Source organism: Macrobrachium rosenbergii, chromosome 58 (assembly GCF_040412425.1).
Source record: "Macrobrachium rosenbergii isolate ZJJX-2024 chromosome 58, ASM4041242v1, whole genome shotgun sequence".
In the NCBI taxonomy this organism is placed as follows: Eukaryota; Metazoa; Arthropoda; class Malacostraca; order Decapoda; family Palaemonidae; genus Macrobrachium; species Macrobrachium rosenbergii.
Genome location: NC_089798.1, coordinates 12,942,773 through 12,963,829, shown reverse-complemented (window position 1 = coordinate 12,963,829; position 21,057 = coordinate 12,942,773). Strand labels below are relative to the sequence as shown.

At 39.8% G+C, this 21,057-nt stretch overlaps 1 protein-coding gene across 5 annotated transcripts in view; it reads right to left on the bottom strand.

Annotated features, from left to right (window-relative positions):
* l(1)G0020 (RNA cytidine acetyltransferase l(1)G0020) overlaps positions 1 to 21,057 on the bottom strand; it is an 803,858-nt gene that overhangs the window by 512,825 nt on the left and 269,976 nt on the right. For all 5 annotated transcript variants that reach the window (XM_067102059.1, XM_067102057.1, XM_067102060.1 and 2 more), the window contains one exon: positions 17,261 to 17,521. In XM_067102059.1, the coding sequence (XP_066958160.1) occupies positions 17,261 to 17,521 (261 nt within the window). The remainder of the gene's footprint in view (positions 1 to 17,260; positions 17,522 to 21,057) is intronic.

Below are 21,057 nucleotides of genomic sequence, written 5' to 3'. Positions count from 1 at the left end.
CTTCTTCGTTGAACCGTTTGATCCACCTGAATACTGTTGTCCGACTGATATTTAATTTGTCTTCCCTTGGTTATTTCTATGGGGAGGATATTATTTTTATGCAGTTCTATTATGACTCTCCGTATAGCTAATGAGGTTTCTTGTCTTTTGGCTCCAGGATTTATTTGAAGTCGCCAAGATGCTCCATCATCACAACGTGAAGTCGGGTCAGCGATAAGTAGGCTAAATACTGAGCAGGGAGCACCACCACTGTGTCACGTGACAAGTTGCACATTGCTTTGGCGGCTTTTCAGGCGTGCCAACCTTTAGAGTCAGGTGCGAATTTTCTGTGCTGTTATTGTTTCGGAGATTGCGTGTGGTTGCCAGCCCTGATGTTATCGTTCACATTTCAGAATGTTTCGTTTTATTTCGTGTATAATATCCAGAAAGGCAAACTTTTGAGTAGTGAAGATTTTTATTTTATTTTATATTATGTATAGTATTAATATATGTACTGTGTTGCTCTTATAATTCAAAATAAGTTTATAAAAAATCAAAATAATTCTTTTCACTTGTGAACGATAATCAAAGTACACAGTATCGTCACTAATGAACGCTTTGTACTAAAATTCAATTCTGGCGGGTTTTGCCTGATGACATGCATGTTTCATCACCCATAATCTATGTTAAGGTAGCCTATTACCACGGACCTACTCCAGCGGCCTTGCCTTGACGTTACTCATGTACCGCCATTCCACTTACAGATGGTACGCTGTCAGGAGCCAGGGTGCACAGCGGTTCTCCAACAACCCTGTGGACACGAGGTCTGCCGGTCGCACTCCAGCTGCTCAGTCCACGTTGGGGACCTGATCATCTGGCACCCAGATGGCTGTGAAGTCTGCTACGCTCTGTATGAGCTAGTGGTGGATGAGTCGGTAAGTTTTAAGAGACCGCTAACCTTTAGTCTCTTTTTGACTTTAATGATTTATATAGACATATACGGATAATTGGAGAATATTCTCAGTAAACCCTGCCCTTTCTTACAGTCTGACCGGATCATCCGTGACTCTTCGCTGTCGACCCTGAAGATCTGGGTCGGCGGATTTGGGAGGAACGTTGCGTCTGGCAATCCTTATGTCCTGTCGGAGGAGATTTGTAATCTCCTCTACCCCGGTGCCCGGATCTCCGCTGCAATGCCGGTGGAATTGGCCGCCCCTATCATTGAGAGGATCCGGGAAGAGACGCAACCCTCCCAAGAAGACAACCTGTGCGGAGAGGTGACGGAAGAGGTGGCGGCTATCAACATCCACCTCGAACCGATGAGCGTGGACTTGGACCACCAGGTAGAAGGTAAGGTGGTAAGTGAGGCAGGGGAGAGAGTTTTGGTAGTCCCCTTTTTGGTTCTCCTTCTTCTTCTTCTTCTTCTTCCTTTCAAGGGTTTCCTAAACCAGCTATCCTTGAGGACAGATCTAGGTCCGTTGTCCCCAAGGTGAAATCCTTGAAAAGAAGGACTTATCAAAAGTCCTCTAGACCTCAAAGGTCTAATCCGTCCCAGCTCCCTCAAGGTCGTCACTGGCTCTTAAACCAGTGGCGTCCACTAGTGGAAGGCTACTCCCCGTCCAAAGGGTCGAGATCCAGGGTGTCCTAGGCTAATCCTCCACAGCCTAACTTTGACCCTGAGGCCTTTGCCGAACTTCTGATGCAGAAGTTGGACTCTAGGGTTGAAGCTAGGATTCAAGACCTTTCTTCCCAGCTTGCTTCAAGCTTGGAGACCTCTGGTCAGTCAGTGCTGTCATTGGCACAAAGGATGCAGGCCCAGGAAAGCTTGCTCTCCGGATTTATCCAATCCGGAGCAGTACAGCACTCTCATGTTGTTCCGGATGCCTCCAGACTGCCCCCCTTTGATAAGGGGAACCCATGGTGGCTGGCTCTTCACACTCCCCTGCATAATGATACCCTGACCATCGAGGGCTTGGGCACTCGTCGTCTGGAAGAACTGGAGTTCTTTCCACCCGACCTGGTGCCTCCCTACCCAGGCTATGCCAGGCTAACAGAGGAAACCTGGATTAGATCAGACAAGGTCCCGAAGGAAACAGTTATCTTTCCCAGGGACCAAGCCCAATCCACCCTGATGCGCGCTCTCACTGACTGGGAGTGTGAGAATACAAAGCTTACTCCCTTTAAAGGGACTTTTACGATGTTTGCGGTAGGTGACTCCATCCCTACCCCCTGCACAACTAAGGTCGCAGTGTTGACTAGTCAGGCGGGAATAGAGGGCAAACCGCTGCCTCAACTCCGGGAGACAGATCCCACTTCCCTCCTTTTCCCCGCGGATTCGGAATTCTGGTCAGGAGCTCCGGCTACGTTCACGGTGGGTAAACTCGACCCCGAGTGTGCCTCCACCCTGTTCAGTGAACAGCTTCCCAGGATTCCGGAGGCCCTTCTGAAGGCGGAGTTTGAGGCTAAGTGCAGGTTGAGTCGCTCCCTGCATTCCATCACCATTACTTACGCTGACGAACCTCTGTTCCAGGTCTTGACGAAATCACTGTTAGCGTCATTTCAATCAGACCTGTATGACTTTGTAGTGGCGAGACAAAACTGCAGGAAGCATATCTTCGCAGACGCCACTATCAGACGTGAGCCCAATAGACTCATGAAGAGTTCTATCTGGGGACCTAACATCTTCCCTGAGGAAGATGTCAATAAATGTTCTAGCGGAGGCAACCAGAGCAAATCAAAGTCTTCGCTCCCGCTGGGGTCTCCCTTTTAAAAGGAAATTCACCGAGACCTCCGGACCTCAATCCAGGGAAAAGAAGAGGTTCAGGAGATATAGGAAACCCCAGGCTCAAACTATGCTTCAGGCTGTACCGGTCTCTCAGATCGAACAGCCTTCCACTTCCAAAGCTCAGCCTCAGCAGCAGTTCGTACTGATGCAGCCGGCTCAGCAAACCCCTGCTCCGCCAGCCTTCGTAGCATCCCCAGCCTTCAACGCTTCGTTTGAAAGCCAAGGGGCGTTTCGAGGCTACAACAGGCATGCGAGGGGGAGCAGAGCCAGAGCCACCTACAGAGGTAGGGCTTCAACTAGACCTCTCTCCCGTGGAAGAGGAGGCCGAGGAGGCAGAGGAAGTAAGTCCTCTTCCATCCAATGAGTCTCCTCAGGTAGGCGGGAGGTTATATCTCTTCCGGGACCATTGGACCTTCAGTCCGTGGGCCCACAGCATAGTTTCAAAAGGTCTGGGATGGAGCTGGAGCAGAGGGCCTCCTCCACTCCACCAGTCAGATTCCATCAACCTCCATCCAAAGACTTACTGGACTTTGTAAAAGACCTTCTTCAAAAGAAGGCAATAAAGAAAGTGAGACACCTGAAATTTCAGGGCTGTCTGTTCAGTGTCCCGAAGAAAGACTCAATCCAGCAAAGAGTAATTTTAGACTTGTCTCGTCTCAACTTATATATTCACTGCGACAAGTTTCGCATGCTTACAAATCTACAGAGTGCGAACCCTACTTCCCAGTGGAGGCCATCACCACCTCTATAGATCTTTCAGACTCATATTATCACGTCCCGATTGCGAAAACTTCTCTCCTTACCTAGGGTTCAGACTAGGGAAACAAGCATACTCGTTCAGAGTCATGCCATTCGGGCTCAACATAGCGCCCAGGATTTTTACCAAACTGGCAGAGACAGTAGTCCAACAGCTACGGGCCCAAGGGATTATGTTAGCCACATACCTGGGCGATTGGATAATTTGGGCATCCAACGCCAAGGAATGTCGAAAAGCAACATTCATAGTGATCAGCTTCCTGGAATCCTTTAGGTTTTCAAATAAACAGGAAGAAATCCCGTCTAATTCCGGAGGCTCAGTTTCAGTGGTTAGGAATCCAATGGGATCTAAACCCACACAAACTGTCTCTTCCGCCAGCCAAAAGGAGGGAAATAGCCAAAGCTACCAGGCAGTTCCTCAAAAACAAAAAGAGCCTCTCGTCATTGCCCAGGAAAGAGTCCTGGGTTCTCTTCAGTTCGCGTCAGTGACAGATTTGCTGCTGAAAGCCAAACTGAAGGATATAAACAGAGTATGGCGGAGACAGCCAACAGCAGGAACAGAGACAAGATGTCTCTAATTCCGCCGGTGTTGAGGAAGAGGCTTCGACCGTGGTCAACAGTCAAGAGTTTGTCAAAGGTCAGTGCCTCTCCAATTTCCCCCTCCATCATTAGTGATCCATACGGATGCTTCCCTGAGCGGGTGGGGAGGATACTCCCAACACAAGAAAGTTCAAGGAACTTGGTCAACTGTGTTCTGCCAGTTCCATATCAACATTCTAGAAGCAATGGCAGTATTTCTAACACTAAAGAAGCTACGTCCAACCAGACAGATTCATATCAGACTGGTACTGGACAGTGCAGTAGTTGCGCATTGTATAAACAGATGGGGCTCCAAGTTGAGCCATATCAATTAGGTAATGATTGCAATTTTCTCTCTGGCAAGGAAACATCTTTGGCACCAGTCAGCTACCCATCTGGAAGGTGTTCGGAATGTCATTGCAGATTCACTATCCAGGACAACTCCGCTGGAGTCGGACTGGTCATTGGACAAAGCATCATTCGAGTGGATTTGTCTTCAGGTACCGGGTCTCCAGGTGGACCTGTTTGCCACACGGAGCAACCACAAGCTTCCGTGTTACATTGCTCCCAAGCTAGACCCTCTAGCTCACTCCATGGATGCGATGTCAATAGACTGGAACAGGTGGCAAAGGATCTATCTGTTTCCACCAATAAACCTATTAATGAAAGTTCTGCACAAACTCAGATCATTCAAAGGTCAAGTAGCACTTGTAGCACCCAACTGGCCAAAGAGCAATTGGTCTCCTCTTCTTCTAGAGTTGAAACTCTGGCGCAAACAAATCCCCAGTCCAAGATTGACACAAGTAGTACAAACTCGGACTGTGTCAGCTTCCTCAAGAATTCTGAATGCCCTAGTTTTATGGACTTCATGAAGTTTGCAGCTCAGAAAGACGCTAAAATTGATCCTATTAATACACTGTTCATAGAATAAGACAAGAGGGAATCTACTCTCAGACAATATGACTCAGCAGTTAAAAAGTTAGCATTATTTTTGAGGGAATCTGAAGCTCAGGAAATGACCACGAACCTAGCAATCTCTTTCTTCAGATCATTATTTGAGAAAGGACTGGCCTCTAGTACTATTACTACAGCAAAATCTGCTTTAAGAAAAATATTTTTACATGGCTTCAATATTAACCTTACAGACTCATTTTTCGTCAATTCCTAAAGCATGCGCTCGTCTTAGACCAGCAACCCGTCCACACTTGGTTTCCTGGTTCTTAAATGACGTACTTAAATTAGCATCAGACACTGATAATGAATTATGTTCATACTCGAGTCTGTTAAGGAAAACGTTATTTCTAGTAAGTCTAGCCTCAAGGGCTAGAATTTCTGAACTGTCTGCTCTCTCTAGAGAACCGAACCATGTTGATTTCCTCCCGTCAGGAGAAGTTCTGTTGTCTCCGGATCTCAAGTTTCTAGCAAAGAATGAGGATCCACAAAATAGATGGTCTCCTTGGAAGGTTATTCCCCTTCCACAGGATCTGTCCTTATGTCCAGTTAACACTTTAAAAGCTTATTTAAATAGAACTTCTAATAGAATGTCTGGCCCTCTTTTTGTTAGGGAAAATGGAGGAACCATTTCCTTAAAGGCCATCAGGCAACAAATACTGTATTTCATTAAGCAAGCAAACCAGATTCAGTACCTAGGGTACATGATATTCGGGCGGTGGCCACCTCAGCTAATTATTTTCATAATATGAATTTTGATGACCTTAAAAAGTATACGGGCTGGAAATCACCAACAGTGTTCAAACGCCACTATCTTAAGTCTCTAGAGGCCCTTAAATACTCTAGAGTGGCTGCAGGAAGTATTGTTCCCCCAGCCCTAGACAAGTTTATGTAACCTTAGTTTATCCTATTGTTTATTTCTCTCTTGCCTACCTGCCTCGTTTACTTGCCTTGCCCTCTAACCTTTAGGTCAGGCCTGCTTCACAGCCTGACTCCTGGCCATTTCATGGATTTCCTGTTGTAATCTTTTGTTAGCCTTAAGTGTCTTGGTGTTAATTATTTTATGATTTAGTCTGTGTGCCCTATAATGTTAATTATGTTAACCCTTAAACGCCTACTGGATGTATCATACGTTGACTAAAATTGTCTGTTGGGTGCCAAGTGGACGTACCGTATGTCGACTACAAAAAATTTCAACCTTCGGTCAACTTTGACTCTACCGAAATGGTCGAAAAATGCAATTGTAAGCTAAAACTCTTACATTCTAGTAATATTCAATCATTTACCTTCATTTTGCAACAAATTGGAAGTCTCGAGCATAATATTTCGATTTATGGTGAATTTTTGAAAAAATTTTTTCCTTACGTCCGCGCGGTAACTCAGCCGAAAATTTCAGAAGTTCTTTCGTCATTTTGTCGTAATTTTTGCACTGTTTTATATTAGCCGTTACGTAATGTTTTAATATGAAAATGTGCGCAATTTCATGTAAAATACAACAAAATACAACACATGGTTGCAGCTTTTATCAGTTTGGAAATATTTTCATATAAATCTCGATAACTGCCAAAATTTCAACCTTCGGTCAACTTTGACTCGACCGAAATGGTCAAAAAACACAATTGCAAGCTAAAACTCTTACATTCTAGTAATATTCAATCATTTACCTTCATTTTGCAACAAATTGGAAGTCTCTAGCACAATATTTCGACTTATGATGAATTTTTGAAAAAACTTTTTCCTTTAAATCCGCGCCAGAAATTCTTTTCAATCACGTTGTCGTAATGTTTGCACCGTTTTATATTAGTCGTTACATAAAGTTTTATATATGGAAATGTGCGCAATTTCATGTAGAATACAACAGAAAATAACTCATGGTTGTAGCTTTTATCACTTTTGAAATATTTTCATATAAATCACGATAACTGCCAAAATTTCAACCTTCAGTCAACTTTAACTCGACCAAAATGGTAAAAAAACGCAATTATAAGCTAAAACTCTTACATTCTGGTAATATTCAATCATGTACCTTCATTTTGCAACAAACTGGAAGTCTCTAGCGCAATATTTCGATTTATGGTGAATTTCTGAAAAAAAAAAAACTTTTTCCTTACGTCTGCGCACGGTATCTCTGCCGAACATCTCAGAAATTCTTTCGTCACGTTGTTGTAATGTTTGCATCGTTTTACATTAGTCGTTACATAAACTTTTATATATGAATATGTGCGCAATTTCATGTAGAATACAACAGAAAATAATTCATGGTTGTAGCTTTTATCACTTTTGAAATATTTTCACATAAATCACGATAACTGCCAAAATTTCAACCTTCGGTCAACTTTAACTCGACCGAAATGGTCGAAAAACGCAATTGTAAGCTAAAACTCTTACATTCTAGTAATATTCAATCATTTACCTTTATTTTGCAATAAATTGGAAGTCTCTAGCACAATATTTCGATTTATGGTGAATTTTTTAAAAAAACATTTTCCTTACGTCAGCGCGGTAACTCGGCCTAACATCTCAGAAATTCTTTCGTCACATTGTCGTAATGTTTGCACCGTTTTATATTAGTCGTTACACAAACTTTTATATATGAAAATGTGCGCAATTTCATGTAGAATACAACAGAAAATAACTCATGGTTGTAGCTTTTATCACTTTTGAAATATTTTCATATATATTACGATAAATAGAAAAAATTTGACCTTGGTCAACTTTAACTTTCGACGAAATGGTCGAAAACTGCAATTGTAAGCTAAAACACTTACAGTCTAGTAATATTCAATCAATTAGCTTCATTTTTCAACAAACGGGAAGTCTCTAGCACAATATTTCTATTTATGGTGAATTTTGAAAAAACATTTTTTTACGTCCGTGTGTTACGATTCATGCATCATATTGTGATAATATTTTCTCTGTGTTGCTTTGATCGTTTACAATTTGTTATATACCAAAATCATTGCAATTTAGTGTACAATACCAAGAAAAAAATAATCCATTAGCTTTAACCGTTTTGCTCACAGCGATTTGTATAAAATTATATATGACAATTTTTTTGCGCTGTCATATATTTCAATATTTATATATGATAATGATATTTTTTTCATTTCTGATGGTTGCATACTAAATTTCAGGCAATGACAAAAAGGAGCCAAAAATGAACTCTTTAATCTTAAAAACTAAGCGTGCTGTGATTTTTAAAAAAACCTTTTTTTCTGCTTCGGCGCTAACTCCCGAACGCCGCCGGCATACGGGAGACATTTTTGTAAATAGAGGCTCAGCGTTTAAGGGTTAATTATGTTTTTATTATAAATGTTTTGGGCTATTAAAACACAGTAATTTTCTCATGGTTTTATTTAGCTCCATTAAGGTAATTCTTAGAGGTCTCCACCAAGCTTTTGTATGGCTGATTCTCTGTCACGATTTCACTGGGTGACACAGGTCGAGCCAGAAAGGGATTTTGACAAAGGAAAAATCTATTTCTGGGGAAGACCATTTGTCACCCAGTGACTCATCCCTGTACTTCCTTTTTCCCTCCCGAGTGGCATACTAAGCTTGGGAGGTGCTAATTTGGGATGTTTATAAGATGGCGGCCGGGGTGGTGGTTGGCTGGGTGCGGAGGATGAGGTTTAGAACGGCCCCTCACTTTTCGGGGATTTGAGATTGGAGAGATCTATAAGGACAGAGACCTGTGGTAGTGGCAACCACTCACCCCTTGTGTATAACAACACCATCTAATGGCGTTCAATCCAGGGGTCGTAACCCTGGCATTATGGTTAGCTTTTTCTCTGGTATACTTAGCAATACTTATACCTAGAAATCAGTGCTAATGGATTATTTCACTGGGTGACACAGGTCTTCCCCCAGAAATAGATTTTTCCTTTGTCAAAATCCCTTATATATGATGATAAAAGGCCCATAAAACACTGCATGAATGTTTCAACCATACATTTCAAGCGCAGAAGGAACCAAGTTCCCTGGTATGATATGAGCAGATGGTAGATACAAGGATATAGAGTAAACCCCCATATTCGTGAGGGATGGGTACCACACACCCCCACGAATAGCTAAAACCCGCGAATACTTAGAACCCTTCTAAAAACAATTAGAACTGCCTATTTTGATAGTTCAAACACACAAAACTAAAAATGCTTATACAGGTATTATCCTACTAACGATGGGGTTAGGTTCCAAAAAAAAAAAGCATTGTTTGTTGGAAAAAACGTATCTCGAATATAGCTGAACCTACACTATGGTATTCAGTACCATGTATACATATATGATAGCCTACCTTACACTATAAAGTATCCTCTATACATAATTATTAATATCAGTTAATTCTGGAGGTTCACGCAGAGTGACTTATGATAATTTAATACAAAGAGAATTCAATAACAAACAAGAATTAGCTTAGCCTACACTAATGTATATGGTATACATATATGGTAGAGTACCTTACATTATACTGTACTCTATACTTACATATTGTATTATACAAACATCAACATAACGAATATGCATCGTTTCCATGGATCTTTTAAAATGTTATGCCTTAATTCACTGTATCCAATAATAGTGTATATATTCTTATATTGCTTTTGTATTATAAATTGCAATCATAGCGATCAAAGTTTTGGTTTGGAAATCGATCACACGGTAAGTTTATTTAGCCATATTTAATTCAGCTCCGAGAGCTTTTCTTGCTTCTAGTTAACGTAAATGAATCTCGAGATACAGTAAACACCCTGTATTCAGTGAAAAACGTACATCACACCCCACGAATAGCTAAAATCTACGAATACTTAAAACCCCCTCTAAAAACACTTAGAACTGTCTATTTTGATAATTTACACAAAAAACCCATCTAAAAGGCTTATACCTGAGTATGTTAATAGCTTTATCACAAAAAGTACATTTAGTCATGAAAATGATATGAAAATACAGTAAATAGTGAATATTTCTCAGCGAAAAATACCACGAATGGGCGAATTTTCACGAATAACGGGTAGATACGTTCCACAGAGAAATCTGCGAATACATGAGTCTGCAAATAGTGAGACCGTGAATACGGGGGTTTACTGTACTTCATTTATATGGGGTAAGGTTATTTTTCATTAAACAAATTGTTTTTAAGTCGAAATATAACTTAAATACGTCTCCTTGTGAAATTAATTTAGCTATTTTTTTCGTTAATAGATGACGTTGGCCGTTTGGGGGCATTTGTTTCGTGTAAAAAAAAAATCAAGATTCTGTTTGCTATTCACTTGATTTCATCATAATACGAGCTTTACGTATTTATTGTTTATCCGCATAAAAATAGCAGTAATGTGTTCTTTCATGCCTAATACTTTTGATTAAAATACTTTCTCTCCAATTTCAATTACGGTTGAGTTTCATCCATGTTGCCGATGCACAATAATTTATAGTCACTGGCAACCTGAACATGTTTTCTCGGCTTCAGCAACAACTTGCAGCTTACATTTAGCAGTATATTTCCTTGCCAATCTTTTATCCATACCAAATAAGGGTATAATGTAAAAATATAACAGTCCTATCCTACTTCACTTCATTTGTACTATAACTACGGTAATTGTTTATTACCGTACGATGGTTGGAATATGAGCAAAACAGCTGTTGTTATCCAATTTGGTGATAAGCAAAACAACAGTTTATCATTCAGCTGTTTAGGGCTGTACGTATTTATGCAAGGGTATAAGGTTAGTAACAATACTTTTATCATTCTCTTTTACCTTTTTAACTAAAAGATGGGATAAAGAGGAGGAGGAAAAGAAGGTGGCCTATTGTAATTTGGTCTCTCTCGCTGCCTGATTGTATGCCGCTGCCTGTGCCTGTGCGAAATTTTAAAATATTTTCTAAATGTTGTATCGGTATTAATTCTTATCCCATTGCAAAATCGAATTATCGTAAGGCAAATTATCGTAACTGGAGCACTACATGAGTACTTTAATAGTTTTATCACAAAAAGTGCATTTAGTCATGAAAATGAGATGAAAATACAGTAATCAGTGAATATTTCTCAGTGAAAAAATACCATGAATGGGCTAATTTCTGAGCTCAGCCCAAAGTTGAAATTCCATTCTTAAAATTTCTAGGTATAAATATTGCTAAATATACCAGAGAAAAAGCTTTCAGGAATGCTGGAGTTACTACCCCAGATCGAAGCATCTTCAATGAAGACGTCGGTATAACCAAGGGTGAGTGAAGGAATCACAACCACAGAGCCACACTCAATGGACATCCTCATGTCAAGATCCCGGGAAGAGCGAGGGGCCGTCCAGCAGCCCCTGAGCTCACCAGGATGGATCCCCAGAAGACTCCAGCGCCATCTGAACTCATTCCATTTCTAGCACTTGATTTTGACGCTGCTTTTTTGTTTGGCTTGTGTTTTCTGCTTATTTTCTTCTGCATCAAACCAAAAGCAGCTTTACCATATCAAGTTAAGTACCATCTTATTGTGGGGTTGTCTTATGATTTGTTGGCTGTCTTAGCCCGTATTTATTAATTATATGTGGCTTTGTTATGAAGCATCAGAAAACCCTTAACGTCCTCCAGCCAAAACCTCGTTGTCTTCCTTGGTTTACCCACTCAGCTTGTTCTGTTTGGGTTTTTCTGGTCGCTCATGCCTTATCCTTCCCCAAACACTCATCCTGGTGGTTTTTCTAAGCTGGGTTGTTCAGGTTTTTAAAACTCTAACAATAATGTTTTTGATCCGACCTTTGGGTTCCGTTATATTCCCAGCAGGTCCAAAGCACTTGGCGTCTCCCAGGATGTTTCCTCTTGGACAGTTTAGCTTTATAATTATAATTTTATTATTTTATTATTATTATTATTTTGCTGGTGCTCGACATCATGCTGTCAACCTGCCTTGTCTAGTTCATGAAAACTTACGTCAGGCTCATCCTGTCGCCTCCCTCGGTTAATGGGCTATACTTGAAGAACACAAGTATATTTTTATTTTATTTTATTTTATTTATTTTTGCACACATATGATGATTTATTTGGTTAATCATGCTGTAGCCTAGTGTATGTTAGGCTTTTATTGCCCCAACAAACCAAAGGAGATTTGACCTCCTGCTCTCCTTCCCTGAGTTAGGTTAGGCGCAGGAGAGGGTCAGCAGGTTGAGGGAGTTTCTGTTGTCGTGCCTTCCTCTGTCCGTTGTTTGGGTGTTGGAGTGAGACCCTACTCTCTTCCCTCTTCCTTCAGGAAAGGTTGAAGTTTTTCCGATGAGTGTGTTATCCTCCACGACTTGTGTATTCCCATATACGTTCCTCTGGCTGGTCTTCGAATAAAATTTCTCTCCCAACAGTTGTTCCCTTTTCCCCCTTTCCTTCTCCCCCCCCTTTTTTTATTTTGGGCCATAGGCTACGTCTATGTGTATAGGTGAGAGTACAGAGGTCTTAGTCGTTTTTCCCTCCTTTCCCTTAGGTGTAGGCCATGATTTTGGGTATCATGCAGTTGAGCTGGATGAGCTTCTCCCCAGTCTCCTGTTTTCCTCTGCTCTGGCCTACTCCTTCCCTGTCCCACCCCTCCCCTACCCTGTTTTGGGTCCAGCTTCTCGTCATCTCTTCTCGTGCGTTGGGTGATGTCGGTGTCCGACTTTCACTCCGAGTTGTGGATCTTTCCTGGTCGAGGTATTCGCTCCCTCCCAGAGCTGATTTTCAGGTGACTCGTTGCTGGGCTCTGATGCTTCGTTACCCAGCTCTCCTAGGATTGAGCAGGTTCTGGAACTTCTCAGGGTTTCCTTCTGATCCTTGTTCTGTTTCTAGAATCCGATAAGAGAGATTCTACTCTCATGCAATATGATTCTGCAGTAAAAAATTAGCATCCTTTTTAAGAAGGCATCTGAAGCTCAGACTATGACTACTAACCTAGCGTTACCTTCTTTAGATCATTGTTTGAAAAGGCTCTTGCTCCGCCACTATTACCTTTGCTAAATCAGCCTTGAAGAAAGTATTTTTGTATGGCTTTAAGATTGACCTTACAGATTCATACTTTTCCTCCATCCCTAGAGCATGCGCCACGTCTGAGACCGTTCTCACGCCCACATTCTGTTATCTGGTTCCTAAACGATGTTCTAAAGTTAGCCTCTGATATTGATAACTCAAATGCTCTTATCTGGATCTGCTAAGGAAGACCTTGTTTCTGATTAGCTTAGCTTCAGGTGCCAGAATCTCAGAGCTATCTGCTCTCTCTAGAGGTGATGATCACATTGATTTCCTCCCGTCGGGAGAAGTTCTCCATTTCCCTGATCATAGGTTTCTCTCTAAAAATGAAGACCCTCAGGACAGGTGGTCCCCTGGAAGGTGGTGTCTCTTCCACAGGACCGGTCCGTCCCAGTCTTTACCTTAAAGGCTTAAATAAAAGAACTCCAAGTGTATCAACAGGATCCTCTTTTATCAGGGAAAAAGGTGGAACTCTTTCCATTTCTAATGCTATAATACAGCAAATTCTGTATTTCATTAAACAGGCCAACCATTCAGTTCCATAAGGTTCATGATATCCATGCTCAGCTACCTCTACTAATTATTTTCATAATATGGATTTTGCTGAACTTACTGAAAAGTATACGGGATGGAAATCACCTCTAAAGTTTAAACGCCACTATCTAAAATCAAAAGCTCTGAAATTCTCTACAGTGGCTGTGGGGAGTGTCATCCCCACCTTAATTATCAAAACCCTTATCCTTTCCCCCCCGCCTGCCTGCCTCATTTAATTTCTCTGCCTGTTCTCCTGGTTCATATAATCCTCACTGCCTTGCTCCTCATTGTTTTTATGAACTAAATTAGCCATTATTAAATTGTTTGTCTTGATGATTGTGTTCTGTTATGCTGTGTATTAAGATTTAAGCCTAGAGGTATCTTGTGTTATTTTATTTTACATTTAAAAAATCAAAATATGTGCTAACCACATTTTGATATTGTATAAGGTTATTATGTATTTCTCTTATGTATAGTTTATATTTACCTGTCTTGACATTGTATTGTTGGGTGTTTTTGTTCCACCCACTAAGATGTACCTGTAATTTGTTTCTCTTAAACTTTGCTGAGATACCATATTAAATCTAATTTGTTCATAGCATGTGTTTTTGTTCATGATCACCTTTTGTTTATTTTGTATCTTGGGGCTTGGCATGATTCTCCTTTACTATTTCACGATAATGACACATCGCCATAACTCAGAAAATCGGGATTTTGACAAAGGAAAAATCTATTTCTGAGGGAGGCCCTGTGTCACCCGCTGAAAATCCCATTTTCTGGTTTCCCCTGCTTTGGCATGCCAAGCCTGGGGTGGTGCTAAACTGGAATGAGTTCAGATGGCGCTGGGGTCAAGCCCGCGGGTGAGTGAGGGAGCTGGTAATAGCTCTCCTGCAATTCGAGGGATTTTGCCATTGGGATGTTTTTGAATGTGATTCTGTGGCTGTGATTTATTCACTCACCACTGATCCATGACCGGACATTCTTGGTATAAGAAGATCGCTTGATCTGGGGTAGTAACCCCAGCATTCCTGGAACTTTTTCTCTGGTATATTTAGAAGGTCAATATTTATACCTAGAAATTGTCAAGAAAGGAATTTCACTGGGTGAAATGGACTCTCCCTCAGAAATAGATTTTTCCTTTGTCTAAATCCCATATATAACTATATAAAATATATACAATATACCATCAGATATATATATATATATATATATATATATATATATCATGTTCCCATAAATATATATTTCTATATATATAAGAAATATATATATATATCATATTTGGTTCAGGTGAAAAATAGCCCCCACTGCAATGAAAAGACCTACACCCCGTTTTTATTTTCCCAATTGGGATCTGTGTGCATCTGCCTCATGTACAAAATTGCCAATAATCATGCATAGTTGGGATATATATATATATATATATATATATATATATATACAGTGAATACATCCGTATATATATATGAAATATATAACTGAGCTATCATATATATATATACTCTATATAAGTAAATATATATATATAAATAACATATATATATATAAGGAATAATATTTATATATATATGATGAATATGAGACAATATATATAAAACTGGGTATATATATATCATCCGCTATATATATATGGGGGGATATAATATATATATAGAACTATATATAGCTATATACTATATATATATAACATAATATATTATATATATATATAACTATACCATCTATATATATATATATATATATATATATATATATATGGATATATATATATAATATTATATATATATATATATAGAAACTGCTATATTTATATATTTAAGGTATATCATATATATAACAATGGGGGCAATATATATATATATATGAACTCGAACTCACCGGAGATATCAGAAGCTGAACCCAAACTGGAAAAAATGGTATATTAGAGGTGTTGAAGGGCACAGAACCTTGGTCCAAAGATATGCCTTAGTTCCCTGTTGCAGGAGACAACCAACAGCAACGCTGTCCTTTTTAGGCTACAGACAGATGCCAAGATTCTAACACCTTCTCTAACTGAAAATGGGTGAAACCTGAAACCAAAAGGTTGAAAATTTGGTGGGGGGGGGGATCTTTGCCCTAATATTTTCAATTGAAATCCTGACTAATAAAAGAATATATGTCAATTATCATTTTTCTCCTGACCCAATAGGGAGCAAAAGAAGGTGGAGCAGAGAGAGAGAGATAATTAACCTAGGCTAACATTTTCGTTAATGGAGAAGCCACACTGGAAGATAAAATCATATTAAAGAAAGAGTGCCATTAACTGGGACTGTCCTATAACTGTCTATGTAAATTATCTGCCTATAACATCTTCCAATACTACACAAATGTATTTACATCCATCCTTTCATCAGATCATATATAAAATCTACATATCATATAAAACCACATCATGCCATATATAGCTTGCCTAAAATATATATATCATCTTATAAAATATAACATTCAGTTTTATATCTTTATACATATATAATGCTTTCATACACTGCTTGCTGTAGATGACATACAGCAAAAACAGAAACAAGCACAATACCATACAGGAGACAATAGCCAGAATCACCAAAATGTTACTAAAGCTGATCTCACCACCTGGTCAGCATGAAGAAATAAGACAAGAATGTAAACACTATTCCCATCTGATGGGAAACAGATGACTACAGTGACAGTCTGAGCAGGTTAGCCAAGCACATTTTGATTTTTTAAAAATGTTGATTGACCAAAGGCATGAAGCTAAAGCTAACTTTAGGTAAGATTCACTCCAAATAATATTAATTTCTGTATCCAATATATATTTTTTAGGGGTTATAAAATATGAATGAATGAATCAGTATTCTACATCCACTGATTTCCATCAATCTTATATATATCACCACTCATTGTACTGTTTATAGTTTCATATATATAACTTATCATTATATTAAATTCTTATATAATATATGATTCTTTTAGCCAATTTTAAGCAATAATATAATATTAAAACCAGATTTTTATAGTATATATATATATAATATATATTTATATATCTTAATGGTCATAAGACACATCTTCTGTTAACTGAGTATCCACAGTTAACAGCGATTTTGTTTTATGGTTCTTGTCTAGTGGCAAAATGGTAATTTTCATCAACTGGAAAACCTACTTTCCATTTGTCAACTCGGTTTGCCAACAATTGGAAAATACTTACATCGATACATAGAAAAGTAATCATTGATAACAAAAATCGTCTGTTTTTGGCGCAAACTTATACAATCTGCCAAAAAATAAAAATTTCTGTTATCATCAAAATCAAAATGGAACCCCACAGATAAAGAATGTTCCATTTATATATATATATTGTTCATCTATTTTACATTCACCATTAAGTGCAGATCCTTACACTCTGGAAATACACTTATCATACACAGCAGCAGTATACTGTATATACTGATAATATATATTAAGAAATCAATGATAGAAAAATGCACAACACCTAATTCTAACTGCACAAAAATGAAAAGCACTCAGCACACTAAGGTTTCCACCATGAATCATGGGTAAAAATAGCTTGATACATCTGCATTTACCAATATTTTACTTACTTTACATATTTTATTAGCATTAATTTCTTGTTTCTACTATGTGTAAAGCACAATAAATGACTTTTCTGCATGGACACCAAAAACATTCACTTACCTGCAAAACACACATCTTGAAGGTATTTCCAAGTATTTTATGTGTCTCTTTGTAGTAACAGTATCGAATTTCTGTCATTGACACAAACATTTCAAATGGATCATCTTCATTCACGCTTAGGTCTCCAGTCTTTACTTTAGCTTGCAACTGTTTCATTCGCTTTTTACGATGGGATGAAAATGCCAGTGATTTTTTGTAACACCAAAGTACATTTGCCTGCTTCAAGTTAGTCTTGGAGAGCATATGATGTAAGTACACAACCTGCATGCAAAAAACATATGTATATAAATTAAAAAACACAGCATTACATTATGGAAATCTTCATAATGAAGTTTATTTTTTAAATACCTTCTTATTATGATATCTTTATTTCCTGCATCAGGCAAGAGGACAATAGTGTGAAACTAAAATATTATCAACATCATTTACTTTGAACCACATATTAACCCATCCCTTTCAGTGAACTGCTGGTTTGAGCATTTGTTGTTTTCCATTCTGTTTCTTCTCTGTCCACATGACTGGGGAGGCTGCAGGGGTGATAATAACAGAAAGGTAAGTATTTAAAAAATGACATTTTTATGATAAAATAATATTTTATATATACTTACCAAGTAATTACATAGCTCTACAGTTTCCTCTTGCACAGCAGCTTAAATTAAAAAATTCTCGGGTAACATTTCAAAATTCAGTGCACATGACTGGTCCGGCCCACCAGGAACGACTTAGCAGAAAATCTCATTCTGTTTATAGTTCATATTCCATAAGAGGGCCTGCGGTAGGAAATTGCCCTGTAATTACTTGGTAAGTATATATAAAACTTTATCACACATAAAAATGTCATTTTTACACAAGTAACTTACCAAATAATTACACAGCTGATTCCCTCATTGACAGGAGGTGGGATACATGGACATACTCTACTCCAAAACATTAAGACATGTAATGAATTTGAAATAGGAAAAGTTGCTAGCACTGAAAACAATGCTGGTCGTTCCTTACTAGTTAACAAAGCCTGCAGTAGAAAACTGTCTCTGGTTGGTGCTCAACTTAACCTGTAGCAACGTGGCAGTATAGCCAGGAGAGTCTGCTACTTAAGTGGGAGCTTTGCAGTGAAGGAGTTAACTGAAGGTTAGCAAAAACTTCAAAAAGTGCCCTTGCCCTGGGTGCGAGTACCACAATAAAACAACCAGATAACACTGTCACCTGCACTGAAATAAAGACCACGACCCATCCACTGAGAGTGGTGGGTGCTCCAGGTACATTGTAACCGCCCCCCCAAGCTCTAACAAAACTCGGCACATTACTACAAGGTGAAGAGATAGTAGGAGAAAACCCTATGCTTCCTTCCCTGATACCAAGCGAGTTACTAATTATTACAAGGTACTGCAAAAAAATTTTAAAACTGTTTAAACTTTTCTGAAAAGGTGAGAAGCGAAACTCGATTACAATTCCAGTAGGTGGATTGTACAATGGACATAAGGGACATACATGCATGAAGGCTCATGAGGTAGAAGTTGTTCTGACATCTTTAGCTTTCACTTAAAAGTAGGCCCAATGCTCTGAAACTAAGAATGGTCTCATAAACCAAGTCTATACATCAAGAAGATCAATGCATTCTTAGAGGGCAAAAAAAGGGTCCTTGCCAGAATACTATAGGTTATGAATGGCCCCCTGTGCTTCCAATCCTGCTTAGGTAATACCTGAAAATTCCAACATAAAAGAGAGCTTCCTACTCTTTGCCAGAGCCAAGGATGTGGAGAGACTTGGTGCCAGACGATTGGAAGCTGGCACCAGGATGTAGGTGGCGCCAGCTGGGCTGGACACCACATAACTAATCGGTTGGGAGCTGGAGGGCACTCCTAGGTGCTAGGGCAGAGCTGGCACCAGGCAAGCTGGAAGTCAGACGAGGTAAAGGCTCGGGCTGGAGGGTGCTCCTGGCAGCCCCGAGCACTGTCCCCAGCTGTTAAGACAGTTCTTGAGAGGGAGAGAACAGTTCCAGGTCATGAAAGCATCATCGTTCTAGGTTAAAAACCCCCAAGATAAATGAGCAAACTGTGTTAGTGAGTCAGACATAACTCGATACCCCTAAAAAGAGGAACATTAGAGATTCTATATCCTCTGTGATATAAAAGGCAATGCTGCCATGAGTCATAAGTGTTTCAGAAGAAGAAACTCAATAGTCTGAGACACCTGATCTGGAACATCATTCACTTAAGATTGGTAGACTGAGCTTGAAGATCATGTCTGCATCTTTCAAATGTCTCTTGTAGCACCTCTGAAAAAAAGCCTCTCCTTCCTGACAAGCACCCGGACAGCCCAAAGCCTGTCCGCGTAAGAGCATCCCACCATCTGGTGTCTCTTGAAGTGAGATTGTTCAAGAAGAAATGAATAGTGGAAGGATTCTTGGAGAGTCCACCAATTGACCGTAGCAATTCGGGAACCATAAATTATGGTTAAGTACGGAGCTACGAGGAAAGTCGTAATGTTCTGATGAGCCTGAGAAGTTCAGCCCTTCCTCGACCATGTCGAACAGTGGAAGAACTTAGAGGTCTAGGTTAGAACAGTCTTGCTGTAAGGTATCTGTTGCCCAGACTAGAAGATTTCTTTAAGGTGGCAGACAGTCAAGATCTGCCCGCCCTGTAGAGGAAGATAACCCAACAGTTCTGGGGATTCAAGGTCCACTCGAGAGTAGAGTGATTTTCTGACAGCTCAGTTCAACTGCTAGAAATTCCAGTTGGACTGGAAAAAACTCGATTCATCATCCACAGAAAAACCCTCTTGCCACTTGGTGGCGAGAGCTAATGTAAAAAAGTAAGGACTGTGATCTTGTCTAAAGGAAAACAGCAGTACAGGAGGGAGCGAGGGTCGAGAAAAACTGAAGCCTTAAGTGAATGGCTCTCAGCTCTCTGGCATACATATGAGGGTTTGTTCCCCCGCAGACACGTCCCAGAAATTTCCTGGTTCCCCAAATGGGCTCCCTCTACTAGAGCAAGGAGTGAGAAGCAGTCTAAGACTAGTCTCATGATGAGGGACTTCTTCCAAGTTTAAATTTGGATAGATACCACCATAAGTCCGATGAAAACCAGGTCTTTGGGAAAAACAACGGAGTTCTGTTATGATTCTTTGTTGCTACTGGTCTTGTGGGACAGGCTGAAGTTCATGGTTAGAAAAAAAGGCAAAGAAAGCAGAGCGAGGAGTTGAGAGAAGTCCTATGTTGTAGATGTCGAAGCCTAAATTCTCGCACTGGAAGACCCCGTTTTGCAGATGGGTCTGAGATGTCTTTCAGAGTTTGTATGTGGACATGAAATGAAGTATCCTTCATATCCAGGAACTCCACCCAATCGCGCTCTGGAGAATGGACAACAGGACTGTTCAGTTGGTCTCTGGAAGAGAACAAACTTGTAGAACCTCATGCAGACGCAGACAACCAAATGGACTAGTTGCCCACCCTGTCGATACCTGACAGCCATGGACACATGGCCATCAGGGTGGGATCGACGTCTTAGCGCGATAATGGCATGCATGGACTCGATGACTCCTCGTACAGACTGACAACATAGGTGGAGGTGTACTTGGTTAAAAGTTAATATCTGACATGCTTACAGGAACTTGGAAAGTCCTTAAGATACACAAAAGTCTGGCCATGGGTAACAACGGTCTTGAACAAAACCAGGAGTGATGACTTCTGCTCAGTCCAACACAATGCTCTAAAAAATAAATATATAAATAAATACACAAAAATAAAAAAATGTGAAAGGGAACTAAGCGTTTAATGGTGAGAGTCTAGTATGGCTAGA